At 41.1% G+C, this 25,110-nt stretch overlaps 1 protein-coding gene across 4 annotated transcripts in view; it reads left to right on the plus strand.

Annotated features, from left to right (window-relative positions):
* The first annotated feature begins 3,808 nt into the window (after nucleotides 1–3,808).
* The window catches only part of TBC1D4 (TBC1 domain family member 4), a 182,717-nt gene continuing 161,415 nt past the window's right edge, over nucleotides 3,809–25,110 (plus strand). Inside the window, exon 1 of one of the 4 annotated variants that reach the window (XM_019628687.1) lies at nucleotides 3,809–4,727. In XM_019628687.1, coding sequence (XP_019484232.1) covers nucleotides 4,230–4,727 — 498 coding nt within the window. In that variant the 5' untranslated portion in view covers nucleotides 3,809–4,229. The remainder of the gene's footprint in view (nucleotides 4,728–25,110) is intronic. The other 3 variants (XM_019628688.1, XM_019628689.1, XM_019628690.1) reach the window with 3 other exon arrangements.

The following is a 25,110-nucleotide window of genomic DNA, read 5'->3' on the forward strand; positions in this document are numbered from 1 at the left end:
TCTACAGCAAGAGAAACTGACCCTAAGAGCATATGAGTATATTCTAAATCTTGCCTTTGCCAGGTCCTAAGCTTTTGAAACCTGGAAGCTAAGAATAGACTCTTTTGTTATCTGTGCTGTGCTGTGTCATTCTTCCCCTGGGGCAGTGAAGCTGCTGGGTCCTGGCTGCCTGGGCTAGGGAAGGTCACAGGGAATGGGGACACTAGGAGGAAACCCTGCTATTATCTCAAGATTTCATTCAGTCACAAATGCTTGTGCTCCGTTTGCCATCTGCAGTCAGAGCTCCATCACAGTTTCTAGGAGACTTTCTATTATTTTCTAATATTTTTTAATTAGTGAGTGGGTATATTTAGTATGTTTTTCCAAAATTACCTAATTAAATCATTTGGTGTATCACCTCTGTGATATTAAAACTCCCCTCTTAATCTCTAATTTCTTCAATTCTAATTTGCTATTTATTCAATTCAACTCATTCATTCACTCAATATTAAGAACCTATTAAGTGTCAGCTACGGTGCTTCCTGCTGGAGGAAATGTGCCACCAAACAAACAATTCCTTTCTCAAGATGCTTATGTATCACCCAATAATTATAGAGAATGTGATAACAGTTGTAATAGTGAGATGTGTTAAAAAAAAAAAAAGCAAAAAAGAGATGACCACTAACTCTGACTGGGGAAGTAAGAAATATCTTCACAGAAGAGATGTCTTTTGAGTTGGTTCTTGAACAATGAATAGGTATTTAAGTAGCAAAGGATGGGGAAATTCAAGTTGTGGGGTGGTTGGAAGCAAGTGCAATCAGGCAGACAAAGAAGCCTATGAATTCCCATTAAGATAATAGATGTGTAGTATTGTACATTTGAGAATGGAGAGATTGGCTAGATGAGGGAGTTGGGGAGAGAGGAGTAGCAAATATAAGAATAGAAAAAATTTTGCTTTGAGGGAGGGAGGGAGGGAGGGAGAGAGAGAGAGAGAGAGAGAGAGAGAGAGAGAGAGAGAGAGAGAGAGGAAAGTAAGGGAACAGGAAGGAAGGGAACAGAAGGGAACGGAAGGGAAGGGAAGAAGTGGGGTGGGGAGAACACACTTAGAACCAAGGAAACAAGCTTAGGGTTTGCAACAAACCTTTGTAGTCTTATACCACCACACTAGCAGCTCAGGCCCTCATATTTATCATATAGTATACATTTTTAAGCTAGGATTTGACTGGATGTTACAACTTCTAATTCATGCTGACACTATTAATTTAGATTGGGATATTAAAGGAGCACCTTTAAAAAAAAAGTATGTGTTCACTTTGGGATATCATAGATAGAGGTGATTATAAGGCTATTATTAAGGAGTTATTTCTTGCAGATTGTTGGAAATGTTTACCATGACCATATTCTTTGGCTCATTTTTTGGGGCAAAGGGAGTGTGGAAGGGTTTGGGGGCAGAGGTTGACTTATTGCCCCACCATTTAATAAACATCATAGACCTGCATACTATGTGTAATATCTATGAAACATTTTTAAATTGTATCTTGTGCTCTTAATGTTTTCCAAATTCAAGTGATCTAGTATATAATTGAGCCCTTTTTATGTGTATGCAATTCTCTTATGGTTCTGCAGGTGATACAACGGTGATAAGAAATCAATAGCTTATCATACATTGTAGTTCATGCAAGTAGTAAGTCAAATGTATAAATGATAATAAAACAAGCTATATATTATATAACATATATGACATGACTCATAAGAAGTGTGCTGGGTGCCTGGGAGTTTCTCCAGGACAACTGTCATCTGTGTATTGGCTCAGCATTCTGGGCTGCTTTGATCACAAGGCACTTCCATGTGGACCTATTGTTTCTGTGATGACGGATGAAAGGTAAGAGTGGGGCTGGAAAGCAAGATGGGCTGGAGCGTTGACTATTGGCAGTTAAATGCTTCTACTCTAGATATGATCCCAGCACATCTACTCATATTTAAACCCCAAAATAAGTCTTATGACTGCCTAACTTGAAGAGGGCAGGGAAGAGCTATCTTCTCATGTGTCAGGATGCAGAGAGGATCAGACATTGGTAAACAGCAATGACACTCATTCATGTGTTGTAAGATAAACACCACAAGAAGTTACAAAGAAAGGGCTAAGAGCATTCCAGAGCAGGAAGTAATCACACTCAGGATGTCATGTAATAAAAAAGATTTCTTCTGTTTTTCTGTCATAAGTGAAAGCTGTTTACTGCTTCACTTTCTTTGACCAGTGGGAAATAGCTTGCTGGGGCTCCAAATGCAATCCTTGCTCTGAAGCTGGTTGATTTGGTAGAACCGATGAGACTTCCATGCTTTCCCCCGATCTTTATTCTTTCCTTTCTCTTTTATAGATCTTAGGTATGTGGTCTAGAGAAATGGGATCTGTATAAGAGAGTTTCTGGTAGGTAGGGTTCTGGAAGGTTTCAGTCTACATTCCAAGAACTTTCCACTGCTTGTTGAAGACGTGTCTATTTTGCACCAAGGTGTGGGGGAGTGGTTAACCAAATGACTAAACCTAAGCAATTAATGTCTCCATCTAGACCTTAGATGCTTATTCACAAGACAGTCATCAGGGTGCACCCAGAAATTCAGTACAGGAATAATGGCAGTGGATCATAGTGATCTTACATAAGTAGAATAAAATATAGTCCCAGGGCTTTATAGAAAGTCAGAATACCATTAAATGAAAAACAATGAGAAACCTGGGTTTTCATTCTTCCCGTAAGCATTTTGGAGAAAGTTAGGAATTTTCACTGTCTTTCCCATCAGTTTTGTTTATCTCTTATCTGATTCTTCATTACAATTCAGTAAGAGTAAAAGGAGAGCTCACGAGTCTAATTTACTAAAATGAATAAATACTTCTCTTTCTGTTTTAAAATTAGTATGATCAATTTATCCCCCCAATTTTTTGAGTTACTTGGAAATAGATATCACTACTTATAAAAGAATGAAAAATCTCTACATTAGTTATGAACTGGGTATATATAATTAATAAAAGATAAACTGTCCATATTTTAAGAAGGTGGCTGCAGTTAAGAGATAGGAAGATTCATATTTCTCATAGTTATATTTTAAAGTGAATTTGGAATTAAAATATTTTATCGTAATACTATGATTTAAAACACGAGTATTTTTTGAAATTATTAGGAAGATTTAGACATCATTATGCAATCTTTAGAAGGGATTGAAACCATTAGTATTAAAACATAATAAATAAAACTAAATAAATAATGAAAATAAAATAATAAAAATAAATAAATAAGTAAAATCTCAGTGTCCTATCGAGAGCGTCCCCTTCTCCAGGGGGCAGCAGAGATGCCCAGGAGAGGACGGAGATCCCGGCGACTCCGGAGAGTCCTAGTTGGTCCGGGCTGTGCCCGCGCCAGGCGCAGGACTGCTGCCCCAGGGGCGGATTGGAGGGGCGGGCTGGGACAGGGGCCGGAGAAGGGGGGACTTCATAGATACGCTTTCATAGGCGACGCTCTCCGCCCGCCGAACGGGAGGCGGGGTCGCAGCAGTATTAAAGAAGCAGCCTGGAAGGAAGGAAGGAGCGAGGGAGGGACGGGAACAGTTGGAGGAGGAGCAGTAAGCTGGGCTGTGGCCACAGGAGGAGGAGCGGCCCCCGCGAAGCCACGTTTTGTTTTTATTTTCCGTGCGAATACTTCTTGCTGGCTCTTCCCGAAGGCTGATCGCGTCGTAGCCCTACGGCCCCGACCTTCCAGGTGACAGCCGGTCACCCTGGTAGGAGTCAGCTCCGCCCCCCAGTCGCCCCCTCCCGCCCACAGCCCATTCCCCGCCCAGGTCCCCGGTGCCTGCCCAAGGCGAGCGCGGCGGCCGCAGCGACTCTGCAGCGCTGGAGCAGGCGGCCGCCGGCGGTGGCGCGGGGCCCTCAGCGCTGTCCTCTGACCCTGCAGAGCCGCGGTGGAGGAAGAGGGAAGTCCGGCCTGCAGGCACGAGCCCGAGCAAGGAGGATGACGATTTAACCCGCTCTCTCCTGCCAGCCCCGTTGCCGGGCGCAACCTCGGTGCCCGGAGCTTCCCAGCCGCGCCCGGGAAAGTGCCGCATGGGGCAGGGCCGCTGAAGCGCAGAGTTCGGGGTCGCGCCGAGGCGGGCGCGGGGACCGGGTGCTGCAGTTGGCACAGTTTCGGCGGCACATTCAGCGCGGGAGTTGGGGGCTCGGCGCGCCTCTCCGGCTGCCTCGGTGCCCTCGCGAGGCGCGAGTTATGGAGCCCCCCAGCTGCATTCAGGATGAGCCGTTCGCACACCCCCTGGAACCCGAGCCGGGCGCCCCAGCGCAGGCGGGCCCGGGGAAGCCGGGCGACAAGCGGTTCCGGCTGTGGTACGTGGGGAGTTCGTGCCTGGACCGCAGGACCACGCTGCCCATGCTGCCCTGGCTCATGGCCGAGATCCGCCGGCGCAGCCAGAAGCCCGAGTCAGGCGGCTGCGGGGCGCAGGCGGCCCGCGAGGTGCTGTTGGTGCTCAGTGCGCCCTTTCTACGCTGCGTCCCCGCGCCAGGCCCCGGGGCGGCGGGGAGCTCTGGCCCCGCGGCCGCGCAGCCCAACCCGGCCGTGTTCATTTTCGAGCACAAGGCACAGCACATCTCTCGCTTCATCCACAACAGCCACGACCTCACCTACTTTGCCTACCTGATCAAGGCCCAGCCCGACGATCCCGAGTCGCAGATGGCCTGCCACGTTTTCCGCGCCACAGACCCCAATCAGGCAAGACGGCTGCTCGGCGGCGCGGGGGAGGGTCCGGCGAACCCCGGAGGAGGAGCAGGGATGGAGGCGCAGGGACCGCACTGGGGAGGACCGACTGTGGCCCCGCTGCTGGCGCGCGCCCTCCACGTGGCGCGTTTGAGCGCAGGCTGGTCCCGCTCCTCAGATCCCTGAATCTTGGAGTTTACCTTTTCGCGGGCGGGTGGGTGGGGGTGGCTGGGACCCAAAGTCGCGCAGGAGCAGGGGACAGGGAGAGAGCTGAGACCGGNGCAGGAGCAGGGGACAGAGAGAGAGCTGAGACCGGTGGTCTCGGGACAGTGGAGAAGCGGGAGAGCTCCGCGAGGATGCGAGGAACAAAGTGCGTCCCCGGAGGATCGCGGTGTCTGGGGTGTGACTGGAGATGGCATGCCTGGCCTGGGCGTTGCGTACATGCATGTGTGTGTTTAAGGGGGAATGCGGGAGAGGGTTGGGTTTCTAGAGGCCCCGCACTCACTCACGGTCTTGGTGGAGCCCTGCCCCATAACCCATTTGGAAGGTCGTGTCCTAGTCATTGCAGCACCTGCAGGTCTCGGGTCTGGTAGGCTGTTCCCTAGCGGGGCTTAGGAAAAGTTACTAGACGTCAGATTGTTGGCCAAGTACGAATCTACATTTAGATATTGAGTGGAAAGCCCTTTTTTTAAAAAAGGGTTTTTTTATACACTAATTGGAGACAAGCAATACCTACGTGGGTGATTTTAAATCAGTGTTATAGAAGAGCTCGAAATCTGTTTTCTAGTGTCATTTCTTCAGAGCTTACTACATCGGGTGTCTGTTACCAAACAGTGTATTTTTACTTCCTTAAAAACAAGAGCGATCCTTTACCTAACGGCGAGAGGAATCTAAACAAAACTCTACCACACTGATTATGTCTTCGAAAACAGGCTTAAAAAATGTGTGAAGTTTTCACCGTATCAAAAGCCTCCAAAATGCTGTTCTAAAAGTAATTATTTAATGTTTGCATTGTACTGTAGATTCTTTTGAAAAAGTGTTGTCTAAATATAAAGTTTTAGTTGCACCATGTGACTGTCCTGCTGGTAGCTGGGAAATTAATAGATGAGAAAAATATCCTATAAATAAGGCTTTAATTAACAGAATTCATTATTCTAGTATCTGTAATCCAAAGACGTTCTGTTTGTCTAGTAGTTTCTCACAAAAGGCTTTTCGCTGAGTTGAAGAAAATAAAAGCTCACTGTATTAGATTTCATCAGTTACTTGATAAACTAGTTTAATATCTAACACTCACAACTCCAATGTGAAGAGAGTAATTTTAACTTATGTGACCACTGTTATATTTATGGTAAGATACTTTATTAAAATTTATCTTAAGATCCTAAACAGGATTAAAATGAACTTCATTTTATGCTTATTTGTTCAAAACTTAGTTTTTGAAATCTTTCACCTATGTTGAAATTGGAGTGCAGCATGTTCTTTATTTCTGAAAGTTATCCCCATCTTTGATTCTATCAGTAAGGAGGAAAAACATTGCATTTTTCCAGGAATTTAAGGAACATTTCATGATTCTTGGTGGTTTATATTAAAGTTTTGTGTTTTGTTTTTTTTTCAGATCCAATTCATAACCAATCATTTCTAATTTCATTGATGGTTAAAGTTTGCTTATGGGTCATGAAACCTTGAATTCTCAACACTGGTTGTTGAGTCCCTTCTGGACTTTTTGGGAGATCTATTAAAAACATCCCCTTTTATTTGCCTTCATTATATACCAGGGTGCCAAAAAAATGTATACACATGACTTGGATTCCTCTTTTGCTATTGGTATATATTATTACAATTTTAATACAGTTTTTTCCTTTCTTAAAATGTGCGCACATTTTTTTGACACCCTCTGTATTTAGATGTTAGAGACAGAACGTGCTTTTCCTTTACGAATAATCACATGCTTAGGTTCATTTCCCCCTTTTAGTCCTGTAGGGGCAGTGGAGACCATATGGCTTTTTGATTAAAAAAATAAACAAACCCTGTTTATTGCCATTTACCAGTTGAGTCTTTGATCTGAAGACATGGATTCCTGTTTGTTCATTTGAAAGGCCAGATGTTGCCCCCTAAGGATTATCTCCAGTCATAAATCAGGGGTTGCAAACTCAAATGCCTGGGAAGAGGGTTAAGTGAGAACTGTGGAGGACTAGATAGTGGATGTCCTCTCTTAAGGGGCTATTCCGCTCCAGTAAGAAATTGCGTTAGCAGGATACCAGCCCAGTGTTGCTCCTGATTGCCCAAGAGAAAGTGGAAATCTGGACTTTTATGAATGAGTCCACATTTTAAAGTATTAACAAATATGTTCAACATTTAAGAATCTTATCTGAGCCAAACAAAACACATCTGAGGGTTGGCTTTAGAGATATGACTGCCACTTTCAACTTTTGGCATTAATATTTTTTTGTTGAGTGAACAAGTGTAGACATCAGACACAGTGTGCTGTTTGCCACGTTTGCTTCTGCATATCTGAATTCACTCAATGTGGCTCTCCTAGGAGCGCACATTAGGACCATTTTGGGGGACGCATTTATAAGTCAAATTCCCAGAAGTGATGATTTTTCATCATTTGTTAGAGGGATGGATTGTCACATTATTAGCATAACAGTATACCTCATGTAGAGTAGGCTCTGGGTGGTCCTGGGCACCCTTGAAATCAGAAGGAAAAAGATCTGCTGTTTACTTGGCCCCTGAGTTCTACATTTGAAGTGGAGAAGTATTTAGCTGAACTTTTAAAATCATCATTAAGAGAGTCTCCTAAGTGGTTTTTTTTTTTGGGGGGGGGTTGTTTGTTTGTTTTAACTTTATTGGGGAACAATGTGTTTTTTCCAGGAGTAATCAGCTCCAAATCAAGTTGTTGTCCTTCAATCTTAGTTGTGGAGGGCACAGCTCAGCTCCAAGTCCAGTTGCCGTTTTCAATCTAGTTGTGGGGGGCGCAACCCACCATCCCATGTGGGAGTCAAACCGGCTACCTTGTTATTAAGAGCACAAGCTCTAACCACCTGAGCATCTGGCCGCCCACTGGCAGCTAAGCAGCACCTCAGCTCAAGTTGTTTTCTTCAATCTAGTGGAGGGCGTAGCTCACTGGTCCATGTGGGAATCGAACCGGCAACCCTGTTGTTCAGAGCACGCGTTCTAACCAACTGAGCCACCTGGCTGCCCTCCTAAGTGTTTTTCACAGTCATGGAACAAAGTGTGGAAGGCAGCATGGAGCAGTGGCCTGCGAACACCTCCAGATAAACATGCCTCTGGTTTGTCCCTCATGCCTGTCGCTTTTCCGAAATGGCCTGTCTGTAGGATGACTATATAATTTACTATATAATGTATTCTTTAGTCTGGAACAGTTTTTATGGAAAAAGGGGGAACCACTAAAAATTACCCAAGCATAACAAATGCACACCTACTAGATCATTTAGGGCCACTCCGGATATACAGTTAAATGGCAAAATATATGTTCTTGATGAGCCACTGAAGTGGAGACAGAAACCACTGAGTGGTTTCTGTGTATAAAATGATAATGTTTTGCAGACTATCTACTTACATCTTTTTGTGGGGGCGGATCTACATGTGACTTCAGAGACTGAAGCACTGTGCTAGTAGCTTAGATCTGTTTTGGGGAGTTGCCACAGTGATGTGTCCTCTGGCTCCAGACCTTACTGGGGGGGGTCGGAGTCAACTTAAGGATGTGTGTCTGGAGAAGTGCTCAGCCAGAGCGGCCTGAGGCAAAGCTGTTTCTCCCAGGTGCAAAGAGAGGTGGGGGTCAGGAGCAAAGCAACCAACTCCAGATCAAATACATGCCAACTCAGAATGGTTTCCTGTGTGTCTTACACAGGAGGAATGTCGGCCATAGCACATTTCAATCAGACTTGGACATTTGAACTAGTAAAAGTGCTTAACTCTACATACTTTTTTTTTTTTTTTTTTAAAGATTTTACTGGGGAATTGGGGAAGGGGAACAGACAGGTAGACAAATTGCTGTTTTTGTTCTTCAGTCTAGATGTGGAGGACGTCGCTCCACTGGCCCATGTTGGTATGATCATTGTGCTCTTCCCGGGTAAGGCGATCGGTCGCTGGTCATTGGTCGGCCGCTCACAGCGGCTCTTGGCAGCTCACACTGGCTACCAGCCACTTACGTAGCTCACGGCAGCCCACTGCAGCCCCACTGCAGCCCCGCCTCTCCGGCGACTCACGGCAGCCCAGCTCCAGGTCGAGCTGCTGTTCGTCATCTTAGCTGTAGAGGGCAGTGTCACTGGCCCTCATGTGGGATCCGAACCGGGGCCCTGCTGCTCAGAGCTGGTACTCCCAAGGGAGCTTTTAACCAGCTGAGCCACTTGGCCGGCCCAACTCTACATACTTTTAAGAATCCCACTGGCATACATTGAGTTCTAGGCTTAAAACTGGTTGGGGATCCAAGAATATCTGATTCTGTACCTAAGACCTAAAATGGGTCACTAAACTTCTTCAAATATTTATCCACTTTCAGAAAGAGGCTATATAGCATTATCTCAATTTCCCTATTAGAAAGCAGAAATTGTTTTATGTTATGTATATTTTACCAAATTAAAAAAAGCAAGTGTTGCTAGTGTTTATAAACATTGTAAGAGTTAAAGGTGTTAATTATCATTTGCATGAGACTCTTAGCATGAAAATTACATATCATAATTGTAGAATGAGCTATCATTTAAAAGAAAAACATGATTGCTATAATTTCCATTGATTTTGTTTATGTGTACATTTCTTGAAGCTTGCAAGAATGTAGTTTCCAAGACATTTTACAAATTGTATTCCTAACACTAAAAATGCACTTGATGCCAGTGTTTTCCAGATCTCAGTTCTCTAAATCTGTAGATTTTTTGTTCCTCTTAAAGTATTTTCTGAGCTTTATTCAGGTAACCAATTTTCAACTGAATTATTGTCAATCTATTTCCAAAGGGTCATTTCTCAGTTCTTCCTCACAGGTGATGGTCAGTGGCTTTGGGAATATATTAATATTAGTCAGTAAACCAGAGAAATAGGAACCTGGAAATTTTCATAGTTCCCTCCCTCTGCTTTCTGTGTAGTTTGTGCTATTCTGGACAGGTAGACCTCTTGCTCCTGTTTGCTGTAGCCATTTCTTTTTTTGTCCTTCCTGCTCCTGATCTGAGGTGGAGGTTAATGTACCCTGGCTCCATAGTAGAATCTTAACTGCGATATCTGGAGGAAAGGTAAAAATGTGTGTCCAGAGCTTCCCAGTTGTGAGGGAAAGTTGTAATAAAGATTGAGGCTGTTCAGTATCAGGACTTGTTTATCATAAGCCAGAGGCTTTCCAACTTGACTGTGTGTCAGAAACACCTGGAGGGCTTGATAAAACAGATTGCTGGACCTCACCCTCAGTTTCTGATGCTAACAAGTTCCGTGATCTTGCTCAGACCACTGGCCTGGGGACCACAGTTTGAGAACCACTGCTCTCAGTAATTTTGTTCATGTGGTTGGTTGGTTATTTTTGTTCCCTTGGTTACTATGACAGTCGTTCTCAGACTTGAAAGTTCAAGGTGAGTGTGATGAGGAATAATATTTAACTACAGAAGATTTTTATGAAACTCTTTATTCTTCTAGCTTAATAGCTTTGCATGTCTTCTTCCCTTGATAGTCATTATTCAGCCAGGCATCATAAAACTATCCATATGTTGAAAGAAAACTTGACTTTTCCAGCAAAAGTTTGAAGCTCTGCAGATGGAATAAACAATTTTTGGGGAATACATCCTAATGTTATGTTTTGATAAGATTTTGCAAAAATTAAAGCTTTATTTGCATCTAGAGAAATAACAGCATTCAGCAAGTTTGATGTATTGGCTATTAAGAAAATCAGGCAAAAGAAATAAATATTTGACAATTTGGTGAATAAAATGATGATGGCCATCTGAGTAATCATTGCAAACAATTCTGTTAACTCCTTAAAAAAAATAATCTAAGGGCCTTTGTCTTGTTAAAATCATCTGGATGGTTGTTTTAGAGTTCCATTTCATTCGGGCTATTGTTGGTATGTCTGAATAAAGTCAACAAGCAGTTACTTAGATGTAGTCCCTTGTAAAATGAGAGACAGATTAATTATAATTTACTGTAATAGCATATTCAGAATTATTGACCATGAAAGGATTTTGCTTGAAATGTGATCTACTTAAAATGTTAACACAAATTTAATAACTCATTGGGAGGCATCAACTAAGGATGTCATTGGCTTGTTAGTCTAAGGTTGTAATGTGATACTGTACACTACAGTATATCTATCTAAGTAGCTTTTTAATGCATTTCCAGAAAAGTTAACATTGAGCTCTGGCTGGGTGATGTCACTGCCGTTAGTGCATTTCCTAGGTTATCACATTTTATTTTTATAGTAACTTTGTAGAGTATCCCCTATACCCACACCCCATTTTACAGATGAGAAAACTGAGGTATTGAAAGTTAAATTATTTCCCTGAGGACAAAAGTCTTATAATAATACAAGCTGATTCCAGTCCAGGCCAACAGATTGTAAAGCTCTTCTCTTCTCTGCTACTTTAGAATGCAGCTGTTGAAAAATTAGTTTTTAGTTGTTAGTGTTATAAATTTTTATGCTATCGTTTTTTCCTACTCTTTTTTTCATGTGGTAGTTTTACTTTTTTCTAGCTTTACTGAGGCATAATTAACAAATAACAATTGTATATGCTTAAGGGTGCAATGTGATGTTTGGGTATATGTATCAAATGAAATGATTACCACAATCAAGCTAATTTATATATCCATCACCTCGCAAGGCTATAGGTTATTATTTTTATTTTTGTGGTGAAAAAACGTAAGATCTCTTTTAGCAAACTTCAAGTACACAATGTGGTATTATTAACTATAGTCACCATGCTGTCTGTCCATTAGCTCTTCAGAACTTATTTATTCTGCATAACTGAAAGTTGGCACCCTTTGACCAATATCTCCCCCTTTATCCCATCTGCAAGACCCTGGCAACCGCCATTCTACTCTCTGTATTTATGAGTTGGATTTTTTATATTCCATATATTAGTGAGATCATGCAGTATTTGTTCACTTTTCACTACTTTTTTTTTTATTTTAAAAATTTTACTGGGGAGTTGGGGGATGGGAACAGCATTGGCGAATCGGGGAAGAGGAATAGACAAATTGCTGTCCTTTGGTTCTTCAGCCTAGTTGTGGAGGACGTCGCTTCACTGGCCCATGTTGGTATTGTGATCATTGTGCTCTTCCCGGCTGAGCAGATCGGTCGCCGGTCATTGGACAGCTGCTCACGGTACTTCTCGCTGGCTGCGGGCTGCTCTCACTGGCTGCGGGCCACTCACGGTAGCTCACGGCAGCCCACTGCAGCCCCACTGCAGCCTATACCATCGCTGGCGACTCACAGCAGCCCAGCTCCAGGTCAAGCTGTTGTTCACAGTCTTAGCTGTAGAGGGCACAGAGTCACTGGCCCATGTGGGAACTGAACCGGCGGCCCTGTTGCTCACAACTCACTTTCTCAAGCCGATTCTTAACCAAATGAGCCACTCGGCCGGCCCACTTTTCCCTACTTTAATATTTGAAATTCTCCACAGTTAAATATACTTATTAAATTTGTAAAATCATAATGAATGCTGAATGCATGCTTGGATCTAGTTATGCCAGTATGTGCTTTGGTTTTAATGGGAAGTAAAATGTCTGTATGATTTGTTAGGCTGGAGAAGCTGACCAGCTAACTTCTTAAACCACTGGAAAAGGTTTAGGCTAAGTGAGGGGATGTTAAGATATAAAGGGCTGTCAAGAAATAGATTATAATACCATCAATTTTTACATTGCTTTAGTATTGTTATTAGAAACTAGACAGAGATCTGAACCTGCTTTAAATTAGATAAAAGAATTACAGATGAATATAGAAAGGTCCTCCTACTACCACCACTAGCCTATGTTCATGCTAACAGGCCTTTGCAAAATCCATATGAAACTAAAATAAAACCAGCAATGGTCAACAGCCTTGGGAGGAGCCATCAGGCAGGGACAAGGACCAGATCCCAGATCAGTTCTCAGAAGAGGGAAGATCAGCTTTCATAACTGGAACTTAATCAAAGAAACTCAATCAAGCAGATAGTGCACAATATTTAAAGAGTTTGGCAGTAGGCATTGGTGGTCTTCCAAGTGATTAACAGAACCAGGGCAGTCCAACAAGGTATCCCAACAAGCATGAAAAGCATGTGCCTGGATACCTAAGGGGAAGACGTATTTGGAGAACCAAGCAGGAAGGCCATCAGTTTAATTTCAGGTAAACTCAGGGAAATCTCTTGGGCTGCCCAGCTAATGAGAATTAAATGGCTGAAACCAGCGCAAGAGGTGAATTGAAAAAGCTGGGATCCATCCAGGACCCGTAAACAGATTTGCTTATTGGTTTGTAAAAGGCTCAAGCCAGAAATGTATTCGTTCAGATTATGTAACCTATTATGGCCCAAGTCATAAATGTATTTGTTCAAATTATATAACCTACTACATTATGTATAATGTATATTAATATACTATTGTGAGATACAAAAGACTACTTGATTTGCTCAACCTGGAACACTGTTTGACCTAGAATTTGAGTTGATAACAAACTACTCACAACTTATATACTATTGATAGTACAGTGTTTTATGGTTCTAACTTTGAGAATTTTAGAAACTCGTAAAAATTCACAATAGTTCCAAAGTGAAGACTGTTCCGCTGGTTAGGGACATCCACAAAATACAAGAACTAGAGCAGTACATTTAGATTCTATGTTTAGCCAGGAATATCTCATTACGTACTTGTAAATCCTCTTTGTAACCCAACCTCAAACAAGAAATGAAACTTAGAATACATTAGTAAGTTACAAAATAATAACTCCCATATCCTTTTGGTGGAGCTGCGAAAACCTGTGTAAAAATAATCTGAAATTAAACCAACCAAAATTTTGATACCATGGATTTTTCTTTTCTGTCATACAATCATAGAGCATCAGGGATATATTAAACAACATCTGAAAGTTTAAACCCATAGCTTTCCAAACTTACAGTTGTTCACAATCCTTTTAAAGGTAAATTAAGATGTGAACATAATTATTTCACTGTTACTTTATTTAAATATGTTTACAAAATGTGGATATAAATTTTACATACTTATAGCTCTAGCTTTTAAACAACTCTAAAACCAAAAGCAATTTACAAAATCCCCACAAACACAAGTATAAAACCAGTAACATTTATACTAGCAACCTAAATTCAATGTGATGAAAGATTATTTTCCAAACACATGACATGCCACTGCATGCTATGTATAGCACAGGTTCAGCATGCTGATGTTAGTATGGACCCTGTGATTTTTTTTTGGGGGGGGAACCACTTTTTTCTACTTGAACTCCTTCAAAATTTCTGTATATCATCCCATCAGGTCATTGGACTTTAACCTTAAATCTTGCATATTCTTTTCTCTTTAACCCAAGGTAATTAAGAAACTATGACTTGGTGCCAATGTTTCTTGTTTTGTTGTACATGCTGTATAATGATGGTAAAATGCATTATTTTTATATTTTATAATTTTATACTTTACACTATATAATTATATATACTTTTATGTCACAATAAATAGCTTAATAGGTTATACTTTGTAATACTTTATAATATTTATATACTTTATAATTCAATAAAATATATTCAGATGCATTGTTGTACCTGTTCTTAAATACATATCCTAAAGATTCTTTACTCTAAGTTAAAGTAGATATAAATGTTACAAATGGACTTTTATAGTTTTACTCCCCTGCTATTCCTAAGGACACTACATAAAAGATACAACAGAGTTCAGCTTCATCATTTGTTAGGATGGTGAAGTTCAGCTTCACGTAATTTCTCAAGTATTCTTACTTAAGCCCACCTTATAGTTTAACAGAGTTCGTTATCTCTTTTTTGCTTACCCTACCATAATTACCCAGCATTTTATTCTATCTTTAGGAATTATACTGTAAACTTCTAGGAGCCAGTTTAATAATAAAAACAACAACAACAATAATAGTGATAACAAATATGTATTAATAATAATAAGTATGTTATAATACTGCTTGCTGGACTGTCACATCAGAGTTTCTGATTTAGTAAGTCTGGGGCGAGGTTGAGAATTTGCATTTCTAACAATTCCCAGGTGATGTTGATGCCGCTGGCCCAGGACCACACTTGGACAACTACTGCGCTAGACTAGGGGATGGCAATCTATGGTCTTTATTCTTGTAAATGTAGTTTTATTGAAACACAAGCCCCCTCACCTGTTTGTATATCATCTATGGCTGTTTTCATGCTACAATGGCAGTAGTGACTATTTTCAACCAAAACTACATGACCACCCAGCCCCAAATTCTTATTACGTGGCTCTTTACAGAAAAAGTTGGCTGACCTCTGATCTTATCAGTTTGATAAAAATAAGTATTTTTATCCAGTTTTATAGGTGAGAAAACTAAGTCTGTCATTTTTCTGAGGACACAAGCTTGCAAGTAGTAGATCTGGGTCGCCAAACCCCATGGACTTTCTGAAACCCACTTGGTAAATTTTTATCAATGGCCCTCAGATTTATCACTGCAGCCCAGCCCTCTTCTCTGAGCTCCAGCTCTTTTCAGTATCTAACCACTTACTTGACATCTGCACTTGAATATGTACTTGCTAGTGCAGGTAACCTAGGGATTATATTTGAGTTCTACTTTTCACTCCCCAAGTTCAGTCCTGGAGGGAAGTCATGTTGACACTGCCTCCAAAGCTTAGGTTTAATATGCCTCCCCATCACCACTGCACCCACGGGGTCTAACCCCAATCATCTCTTACTAGGACTGCTAGACTCGTCTCAACTATATCCCCTGTTCTCCTCTTGGCCTCCTATCAATTATCCCTTCTTCACGGGAGCAATAGGAGTGGTCTTTGTAAAACACAAACCAGAGTAGGTTTCCTCTTCACCCAGAGTAATATGCAAATCCCTCCTTGTGATCCTTTATGACTCTGCCCCATGTGGTCTCTCTATTCTCACCTCAGGCTGCTACTCCAGCATGCTCTCTACCATTCAGCTGCCCTTAAGCCAGCCCAACTCTGAGATCATTGCAAAGCCTTTGCATATGCAGTTCCCATTCTTTGCTAGATTAGCTTTTTCACAGGTGTCAGTCCTTTGCTTACCTCACAATTGTCATTTCCTCAGATTGGCCTGCAGTGACCCGCTACCTAATGAACTAGGTAAGTATCCATTTTTTTTCACTTCTATCTCAGCTCTGTATTTGCTTTCCTTTTGCCCTTTAAACATTTAAAATTAAAATTTTAACACTTTCTGGGGGTACAGTCACCACCTCTACAATGTAAACCTCCATGGGGAGAGAGATCTTGCTCATTCAGTTATATGCCCAGGACCTAGTTTTACAGTAGGGATTCATTTGAACACATTGAAATTAAGTTGAGTAAGAATTGGTCCCTGATCTCAAGGAATTTAAGTCCACGGGCAGAGTTAAAAGTTTACTGGCAAGGATGTTCATTTGTTCCCATATTTGTTGCCTTTGGTTATCATTAACAAGTGTTGATTGTATTGTTTGTACAATATTATTATTGTCTTGTTAGGGATGTTTATAATTTTAGAACATCGTACTGCTTATAATAAATGAGATGACAGGGTGGGCATTTTTTAAAATAAGTGAGTTATGTAGCTTCTGAAAAAATTTTGTAGACTAATTTGAGATGGATTTTTTTTCACCCCTTTCAAAACACAGGAAGTTTACTAGCCCTGTCAGCATGAGAACAGACATCTCTGTGGCCTTTTCTTTGAATAACATGAATTGAGCATTCAGGCATCTGGAAGGTGATGAGCAAGAATAGGGTTGTGAATATATCCTTGCAATAACTGGATTATTTTTCAGTTTCAATTCAGCTCAGTTATTTGGCTTCTCAGTGGAAACATGGTCTCATTTGGAAGACTACTTAAAACAGTTGAACAATGTTTTGAATGGATTCTGTAAGTTTTTACTCCAAAGTCTAAAATTGACTATTTTCTTAGGCCCTGATTTTTTAAAATTAAATTTATTGGGGGGACATTGGTTAATAAAATATATGGGTTTCAAGTGTACAATTCTATAGTACATCATCTGTATATTGCATTGTGTGTTCACCACCCGGAGTCAAATCTCCCTCTGTCGCCATATATTTGACCCCTTTTACTCTTTTCTATCTCTCTTCCTACCCCTTTTCCCCTTGGTAACCACTAAACTGTTGTCTGTGTCTGAGTTTTTGTTCGTTTGTTGCTTTCAATTTTATATACCACATATAAGTGAAATCATACCGTTCTTGATTCTTTCTGTATGACTGATTTCACTTAGCATGATAACCTCAAGATCCAAACATGTTGTCACAACTGGTAGTATTTCATCTTTTTTTATGGCTGAGTAATATCCCATTGTGTATATGTACCACATCTTTATCCAATCATCTATCGAAGGATATTTTGGTTGTTTCCATGTCTTGGTCATCATGAATAATGCTTCAATGAACATAGGGGTACATACTCTTATATCTTTATGGATAAGTGTTTTCAGATTTTTTGGGTAGATACCCAGAAGAGGGATTGCTGGGTTATATGGTAATTCTAGTCTAAATTTTTGGAGGAACCTCCATACTATTTTTCATAATGGCTGTACCAATTTACATTCCCACCAGCAGTGTATGAGGGTTCCTTCTTCTCCACAGCCTCTCCAACACATATTATTTCATGTCTTGTTGATGATAGCCATTCTAACAGGTGTTAGATGGTATCTCATTGTGGTTTTAATTTTTATTTCCCTAGTAGCTAGTGAAGTATATGTGTTGACTATTTGTATGTCTTCTTGATAGAAGTGTCTGTTGGGGTCCTCTGCCCATTTTTTAATCTCATTGTGTGTTTTTTTTGTTGTTGAGTTGTATGAATTCTTTATATATTTTTGTATATTAGCCCCTTATCCGAGGCATTGTATGGAAATATCTTCTCTTTGTTTTGTTGATGGTTTCTTTTGCTGTGCAGAAGCTTTTTAATTTGATATAGTCCAATTCATTTATTTTTGCTTTTACTTGCCTTTCAAATTCATAAAAACCTTTCTAAGATGAAGATCCATTAGTTTAGTACCTGTGTTTTATTCTATGCATTTTATTGTGTCAAGTCCTATATTTAGGTCTTTGATCCATTTTGAGTTAATTTTTGAGTGTATGGTGACAAATAGCAGTCTAGTTGCATTCTTTTGTATGTGGCTTTTCAATTTTCCCAGCACTTATTGAAGAGGCTTTCTTCTCTACATTGCATGTTTTTGGGTCCTTTGTTGAAAAAAAATATATATATATATACATATATATATATATATATATGTATATATATATTTTTGTGGACTCTCAATTCTGTTCCATTGGTTTGTGTGTCTGTTTTTCTGCCAATACCATGCTGTTTTGATTATTGTCACTTTGCAGTATAATTTGAAGTCAGGGAGTAGGTTACCTCCAAGCTTATTTTTTTCTCAGGATTGCTTTGGCTATTTGGGGTCTTTTGTGGGTTCATACAAATCTGATGACTTTTTGTTCTATTTCTTTAAGAAATGCTTAGCCCCTGATTTTTAAGCCTTATCTTAAAAAGGGCAAGGAGGGTCCAAGAGGTGTCTCAAAAATATATTTTTAATCAAAAAAGAAAACAAATGAATGGAGAGGAGATCCACCAGGGTGAGACCAGGGATGGGAAAGAAAAAAGCTGTGCCGATGTCCACGGTGAACTATTCACTGATAATAAGATGTAGGATTTATATTCTGGATTTCTTTGCTTAAACAGCATATCCTTAATACAGAGTCATTACTTCCCTTGTATTCATTTCATCTAATGTTGATAATAAGAGTAGTTGATAGGTTGAGTATAGTGTTTAGTGGCCCCGGGGGCATGAACCAAGCTACAAGTGAGATGGCATTCATGTTCTGCAGTGCAACATTCATGTGTTGGGGCTCTACTCTACAGAAAAAACAACACAAGGAAAGATGACTTTATTTTTCCAGCAAAAATTGAAAAGTGCTGCAGTCATTTGCTTTTATAAGCCCCCTGGCTCTTCCTTTCCCTCTCAAAAAGGGACATTTTCTCCTCATCCCTTCATTGCCTTCAGTCAAAATCTGTTTACCAGGCCAGCTGAGTGGCTCATTGGTTAAGAGTTGGCTTGGGAGTGCGAGCTCTGAGCAGCAGGGCCACTGGTTCAGTTCCCACATGGGCCAGTGACGCTGTGCCTTCTACCGCTAAGATGGTGAACAATAACTCTACCTGAAGCTGGGCTGCCGTCAGTCGGCAGCAACGGTGTAGGCTGCAGTGGAGCTCCAGTGGGTTGCTGTAAGCTACCGTGAGTGGGCAGCTTGTGTGAGCGGCTGGCAGCTGGTGACAGCTGCCGTGAGCCACTGTGAGTGGCTGTCCAATGGCCGGCGACCCATCTGCCTCAGCCGGGAAGAGGGCAATGATAATACCAACATGGGCCAGTGAAGTGACATCCTCCACAACTAGACTGAAGAACAAAAGGACAACATGTCTGTTGCCCTTCCCTGATTCCCCAATGCTGTTCCCTCCTCCTAGTCCCCAATAAAATCTTTAATAATAATAATAATCTGTCTGCCTATGAGCATCTCCACATTTCTTTAGTGATTGGTGTCTACCAGGGGATAGGAGATTCCCTTTTGCTCCACTTAGGAAGCAGCGTGTGTTTTCTAAATGAGCTCTGTTTTGTCATCCTCCTTTATTATTGATTGAAATGATTTTTGAAAACCTACTTACTATTAGTAAGCTTGGCTTGAAGACACAGATATTGCTGATGGTGCATTGTTCAAAATAGCAAATGTAGCTGCTTATTAAGGAAAAAGTAGTTTCAAAACGTATTTGCCTATTTACTAAAGGTTGTTTTCTTTTGCTTGTGGAGTGGAGGATAAACTCAGGAGGCACTTCGGTAGAGGGACAAGCTGTAATGTACATATTGAGAATTACAGGTGATATTTGTTAGCATTGGGCTTGAGTTACCCTGTTTACATTACCCTGTTTACTGAGGAACCGGTCAGGTTAATAGCTTTGGTGTACATGTTATTGTACCAATTAATAGCTTCTCTGGGAACCTTGTTTGCCATGACTTTGCTGATTTTTCTTCTGAGAGCAGAATTAATTCTGGACATTGACAGTGGGAATTGACATCTATATGCCCTATAATTTTGTCTTATCTGCTTACATTTTCCAGATGATTTATTTTTAAAAGTCATCCTGCAACCATGAAAGAGAATACAGCAAAGGCTTTGTGTCAACTTAGATCTCCATAAAGCAAGTGGAGACTTTGAACTGACTAGTTTACTAAAAATTGATGATTAAAAAAAAAAAAAAAGTTTCTTTCCTTAACATACCTGACACTGCAAAGGGCTTTGTATATGTTTTCAGTTTTTGGTTTTTACTCTTGAATGAACAAAATGTTCATTTGTGTAATGCAGATAGGATAAACACAGGAAAACCTATCCTTCACTCATATGATTCTCTGTTTCGAACATGTTCACATGATCCTTCTCAAAAGAAGTGAATGAGTCCTGCTTGAGTCTTCATTTGCTGTTTGGTGGCTTTTCAAAGGAGAGAAGACCACTTATTATTGACAATGCAGGTGCAACAATGTGGAACAGAGATGACAGACGGCCAGCTAGAGAACCCAGACTGGACGTGGGAGATGGAAGCCCTGGCCCCCACCTCCCATAAGCAATCACAGAATAGGAACAATCTGTGAGTCTGGATCATGGGTTTCCTAGTTGTTCCTTTGTTCATTACCTCATTCGTTCAGTCGCTCCTTCCTTCAACCATCTATTCAATGTTTTCTATGTACCTGGTACTACACAGGATACGGATATGGAATGGTGTAGAAAATAAATGGATTCCCCGCTTCATGTATCTTATAGTTTTGTGGAAGAGTGAAACAAAACTAAGGAAAGAGGAACTGCATAGTGTAGTATCCAATTGCCTTGGCTCTGGAGTCTGATTGCTGGGACTCAGAGTTCTACCACAAATGGCTCCATGGCCCGGGGCAAGCTGTTCCTCTCTGTACTTTGCTCTCCTGATCTGTATGGAGATGATAGGATTGTTCTGAGGATTAAGTGAACCCATTCATAGAAAGCATTTAGAACAGTGCCATATAGCAAGTGCTCTGTAAATGTTAGCTACGTATCCACGAATATCCAATTTCAAATTGTGATAAGGGCTATGAAGAAACAGAATGTGATGCTGTAAGGAACAAAATGCAGAAACTTACTCTAGATTGGGTCGTGTAGTAAATAGATTCTCCAGCTCCCGTTCAATCAAATCTTATTTTTTTTCTTCAAGTTATCTCTCCCTCTGCCACTCAGCCAGTATGCTACAGGAAAGCTGGCCCCATCCCCAGCTCCAAGGTGGGAAATGCCATTGACTTGTCTAGGATCCAGGCACAAGCCAGTTTGTAATGTTGTACCTGGAGATTTAGGGACCGTGTCTCCATTTGTACCAATGCAAGAGGAGAGAAATTTGGTTGGGGTCCCTGAGAAAGTTTTCGCCTTAGTTTTTGTTGTAGACTTAAAGCCTGGAACTGTTATAGTTATGTTACTACCCGAGTGATGATGAGGCTCACACACTCTTGAGGAACCTGGGAGAAAATGCACCTGAACTCTGATCGGAGCAAGCCTTATTACTACCGGCCTGCAGGCTTTTTCACTTTATGAGAGTTGAGTTGAGTTTTCTGGTACTTGTAAGTGAAAAGCAAGACATGACTTAGGGAAAGAAGCTCTCTTGTGGAGATTACAATGAAGGGTGACTCTCAGGCTTGCTGACTCTTTACTAATGGGTGGGTTTCATATCATTTACAGATATGAGGAAAGTTGGTTGGAGGAGTTGGGGAGAAACAAGCTTTAGGGGCAAAATCAAGAGTTTTCATTTGTATAATGAGAGGGCTGGATTTCAGCAGTGATTTGCATACTTTTTCTGACCAAAGACACTTGAGAGAGATGACATCCTTCCATCAGTAATTATGTTTTCTGCAGCTTTGACAACCATTTTCATCAATATTGGGGCCAATGAAATCAGAATCTCAGCAGGGCAGGGAGGGTGATATGTGGGTGTTTTTCAACCTGATAGCACATAACAACCTCGTGAGGAGTTTAAGAAAAGTATACATGTCTGCTAAGTTGTTGGGCTCCTCCCCAGATATGTTAAGTAGAATCTCTAGGATGAGACCCAGGCATCTAGTATTTAAAAACTGATAACTGGGATGCAGCCAGCTTGGCACTTGTGTGCAGCCTAGATTTGGGGAACCATTGCCTTAAGAGGTGCAATGCCCCTTCCTGTATGAGGATTTTTTATTTAAAAAAAAATTTTTTTAGCTGAGCCATCCTGCCACCTGGTGGCAGCTCAGTGGCAGCTCAGCTCGGGCTGGGCATCGAACTGCTGTTGCTCAGAGCTCGCACTCTTGAGCGAGCTCTTAACCAACTGAGCCACTTGGCCGGCCCCTGTATGAGGATTTTGATTACAACTCTAGGAACCAATGGTTAGTTTAAGCTCAGGACATAGCAGGACCCATAGGAGTAGGCACAGCACAGTCTTATTAAAATACCTCAGCTGCCATCATGACACTATTGCTTCTTGGCACCACCTCTGGTCAAATTGTTATGACATGTATTCTTTCTGTTGAGTCAAAACACTATATCTGACTGCAGGCATATTGGCAATATTACAAGTGAATTAACAGTTACCAAATGCTTGGGTTTTTGATTGATGGTTATTTGAACATCTGTCACTTAAACAGCTGTTAAAATATCACTTTACATACCAGTGGCTGGGTAAATTCCATGAGAAATGAGGTGACAGATCAGCCTTGAGTAATAAAGTTATGTTCTGCAGTTGTTGCATGGACACTATTATCAAGCTCTGCCAAAACTGAGTAATACCAATATATGACATCTGTTGTCAGATAGTCAGAAAGGGTCTGGAGAAGAAAAGAGTCAAGGACACAGTGAAGCCTAATTAGGAGCAGTGGGAAGTGCGATGTCTGTGATGGGGATGAGCCGAGGAGGGTACTGGCTCCAAGGCTGAGACAGGACCCCCAAATAATGAGATGCTCTGAAAGAAGAAATTGCTCTAATGAACGTAATTAGGCTTTACTTATGGTCATTTGGGGCTGCATTGGCAGCCAGGCAATTTGCCCAAGGTGGTAATGCTGCTCTCAGCTTTGGAAAATGATACTCCAGGCATTTTTTGGGGGAATTTAGCTCTGCTTTGTCACACCTTTTTTTTTAATATTTTTATATATTTTTTCCCTCAACCTCCATCCTCATAGGTTTATGAGTATGGAAGGAGAACATACAGTCCCGGAAGGAGGCAGCAACATATTAACTCTATCACCTAGTAAGAGATTGGTTTCTGATTTGACTTCCTCAGAAAGAAAAGAAGATGTAAACATAGCATTCTTCTCTTGGCTTATTTATTTTTGAGGTAATACATACATTTTGGTAGTTATCTTAGGTATCATCTTAAGTTTTAGAACATTGGACATATTTGCATTTGTTCCTCTAGTTCAATTTGCTGTCCATAATTAAATTGGCTTTTAAATTTAAAGATTAATTGATCTGAGAAAAGCAAAACTAATAATGGTGTCAGTGTAGGGTTTTTTGAGGGTGATTTTTGGTTATGTGTTAGACAGTGGAAGCCATGACAATCTCGTCGTTGTCAGAGTGTTTTAATTTCCTTGTCACCACCATCATTATCAGCTCCACCATGGCCCTGAACAAATATTGGGTGAGCTAATCAAGTGTGAGATTGGCGAGTTAGCAAGCAGGCATGAGAGATTTAAGTGATTTCTACAGAAACAGGTGGACAGTGGACAAGCATGAGCTTGTGTTAATTATGAGGGGAAGCTGTTGAGAGAACACACATTACTGGGGGTCCTCCCTAGTCCCTGACATGAGATCTGCACTGTGTCTTCAAGAATTTGGAAGTTTCAGGGCCTAGTTCTAGAGTTTAGAAAAAAATGACAGATAGTTAACACTTAAGGTTTTTGTTCCTTAATGAAATGTCACTCTTTATCGGTCGGAGACTTTTTTTTTTTTTTTTTTTAAAGCTGAGCCATCCTGCTACCTGTTGGTAGCTCAGCTGCTGCTCTGCTCAGCTCAGCTCGGGCTGGACTCGAACCGCTATTGCTCAGAGCTCAAACTCTTGAGCGAGCTCTTAACCAACTGAACCACTCGGCCAGCCCTGGTTGGAGACTTTTTAAAGTCAATACATCTACCTGTATGAAGCAAATGAAGAACTCAGTGATTAGGAAAGTTTAATGGTTGTGATTGTTTTGTCATTCTGAAACTTCTAGGAATATGTGGCATTTATGGGTTTAATCAAGTTAAAAACTTATTTCTGTGGCTTCGTGGTGATTTCCAAGGTGCTCAGAAATGTAATCATGCCACTGTGAAAGAACGTGTTGGTAGAGCTGGAAAGTTTATAGCTCTGGGTAATGTTTTGAAGTTGTATTATTAAAGAAATTTATGGCTCCATTATATATGGAGATGGGAGCTTAGAAGCATACGGTAATTGAAATCCACAGGTTGTCCTTTACTTGGAGTCGTTTCTGGACTGTGATGAGGAACAAATAAACATTGTCTTTAAATCCTTTATCTTTTGAGTTATCACTTGCAGTTTTAAAAAATGCCCTATGTATTGAAGATTCTAAGGTGTTAAAAAATGTCTTTAAAAAGTAGTAAACTGAATATGAGCTCCTGATTACTTTGCTGCCTACTTTCTGTGATACAGACGCTCACTGGGCCCCAAACATATGGCAGAATATTAAATGCATTCTTTTGTAAGCTAGTGGCGTAAGTAATCATGATGGTATTGGAGGTGATAGTCAAAAATTATGTTGACTATTCATGGAAACAGATTAGAAATGGGTGCGGCTTAATCTTGTATAATGTTAGCGTCCAGTCTGTAGACTGTGTAGTTATTGATGGGGTAAATTTAGCTCAACTCTTTGCCTCAGTCGTTGTTTCTCTCCTTGCTTGGGCCCAACCCACTTACTCAGAGAATGCTCAGGCTCCCTAACACGGCTTCTGTTTTGCCCCTTACCCCTTTCCCCGCTCGGTACGGCAGTTCTGCCTTCCAGCCTCTCTGAACTTCTCATTCCTGATGCCCGCCTGGCCTTTAACGTGTTTATGTTCATGCGCTGGTCCTTTTGTTGAGAATGTCCTCTTATCCATCATTCTGGTGGTGTTATCCCCTAATCTTTACAAACGCCACTCAAGTCACATTGTTTTGTATAACATCGTCTTTGATATCAACCTCCAGCCCCCACTTGAAG

This window comes from Hipposideros armiger, unplaced genomic scaffold, assembly GCF_001890085.2.
Source record: "Hipposideros armiger isolate ML-2016 unplaced genomic scaffold, ASM189008v1 scaffold_806, whole genome shotgun sequence".
In the NCBI taxonomy this organism is placed as follows: domain Eukaryota; kingdom Metazoa; phylum Chordata; class Mammalia; order Chiroptera; family Hipposideridae; genus Hipposideros; species Hipposideros armiger.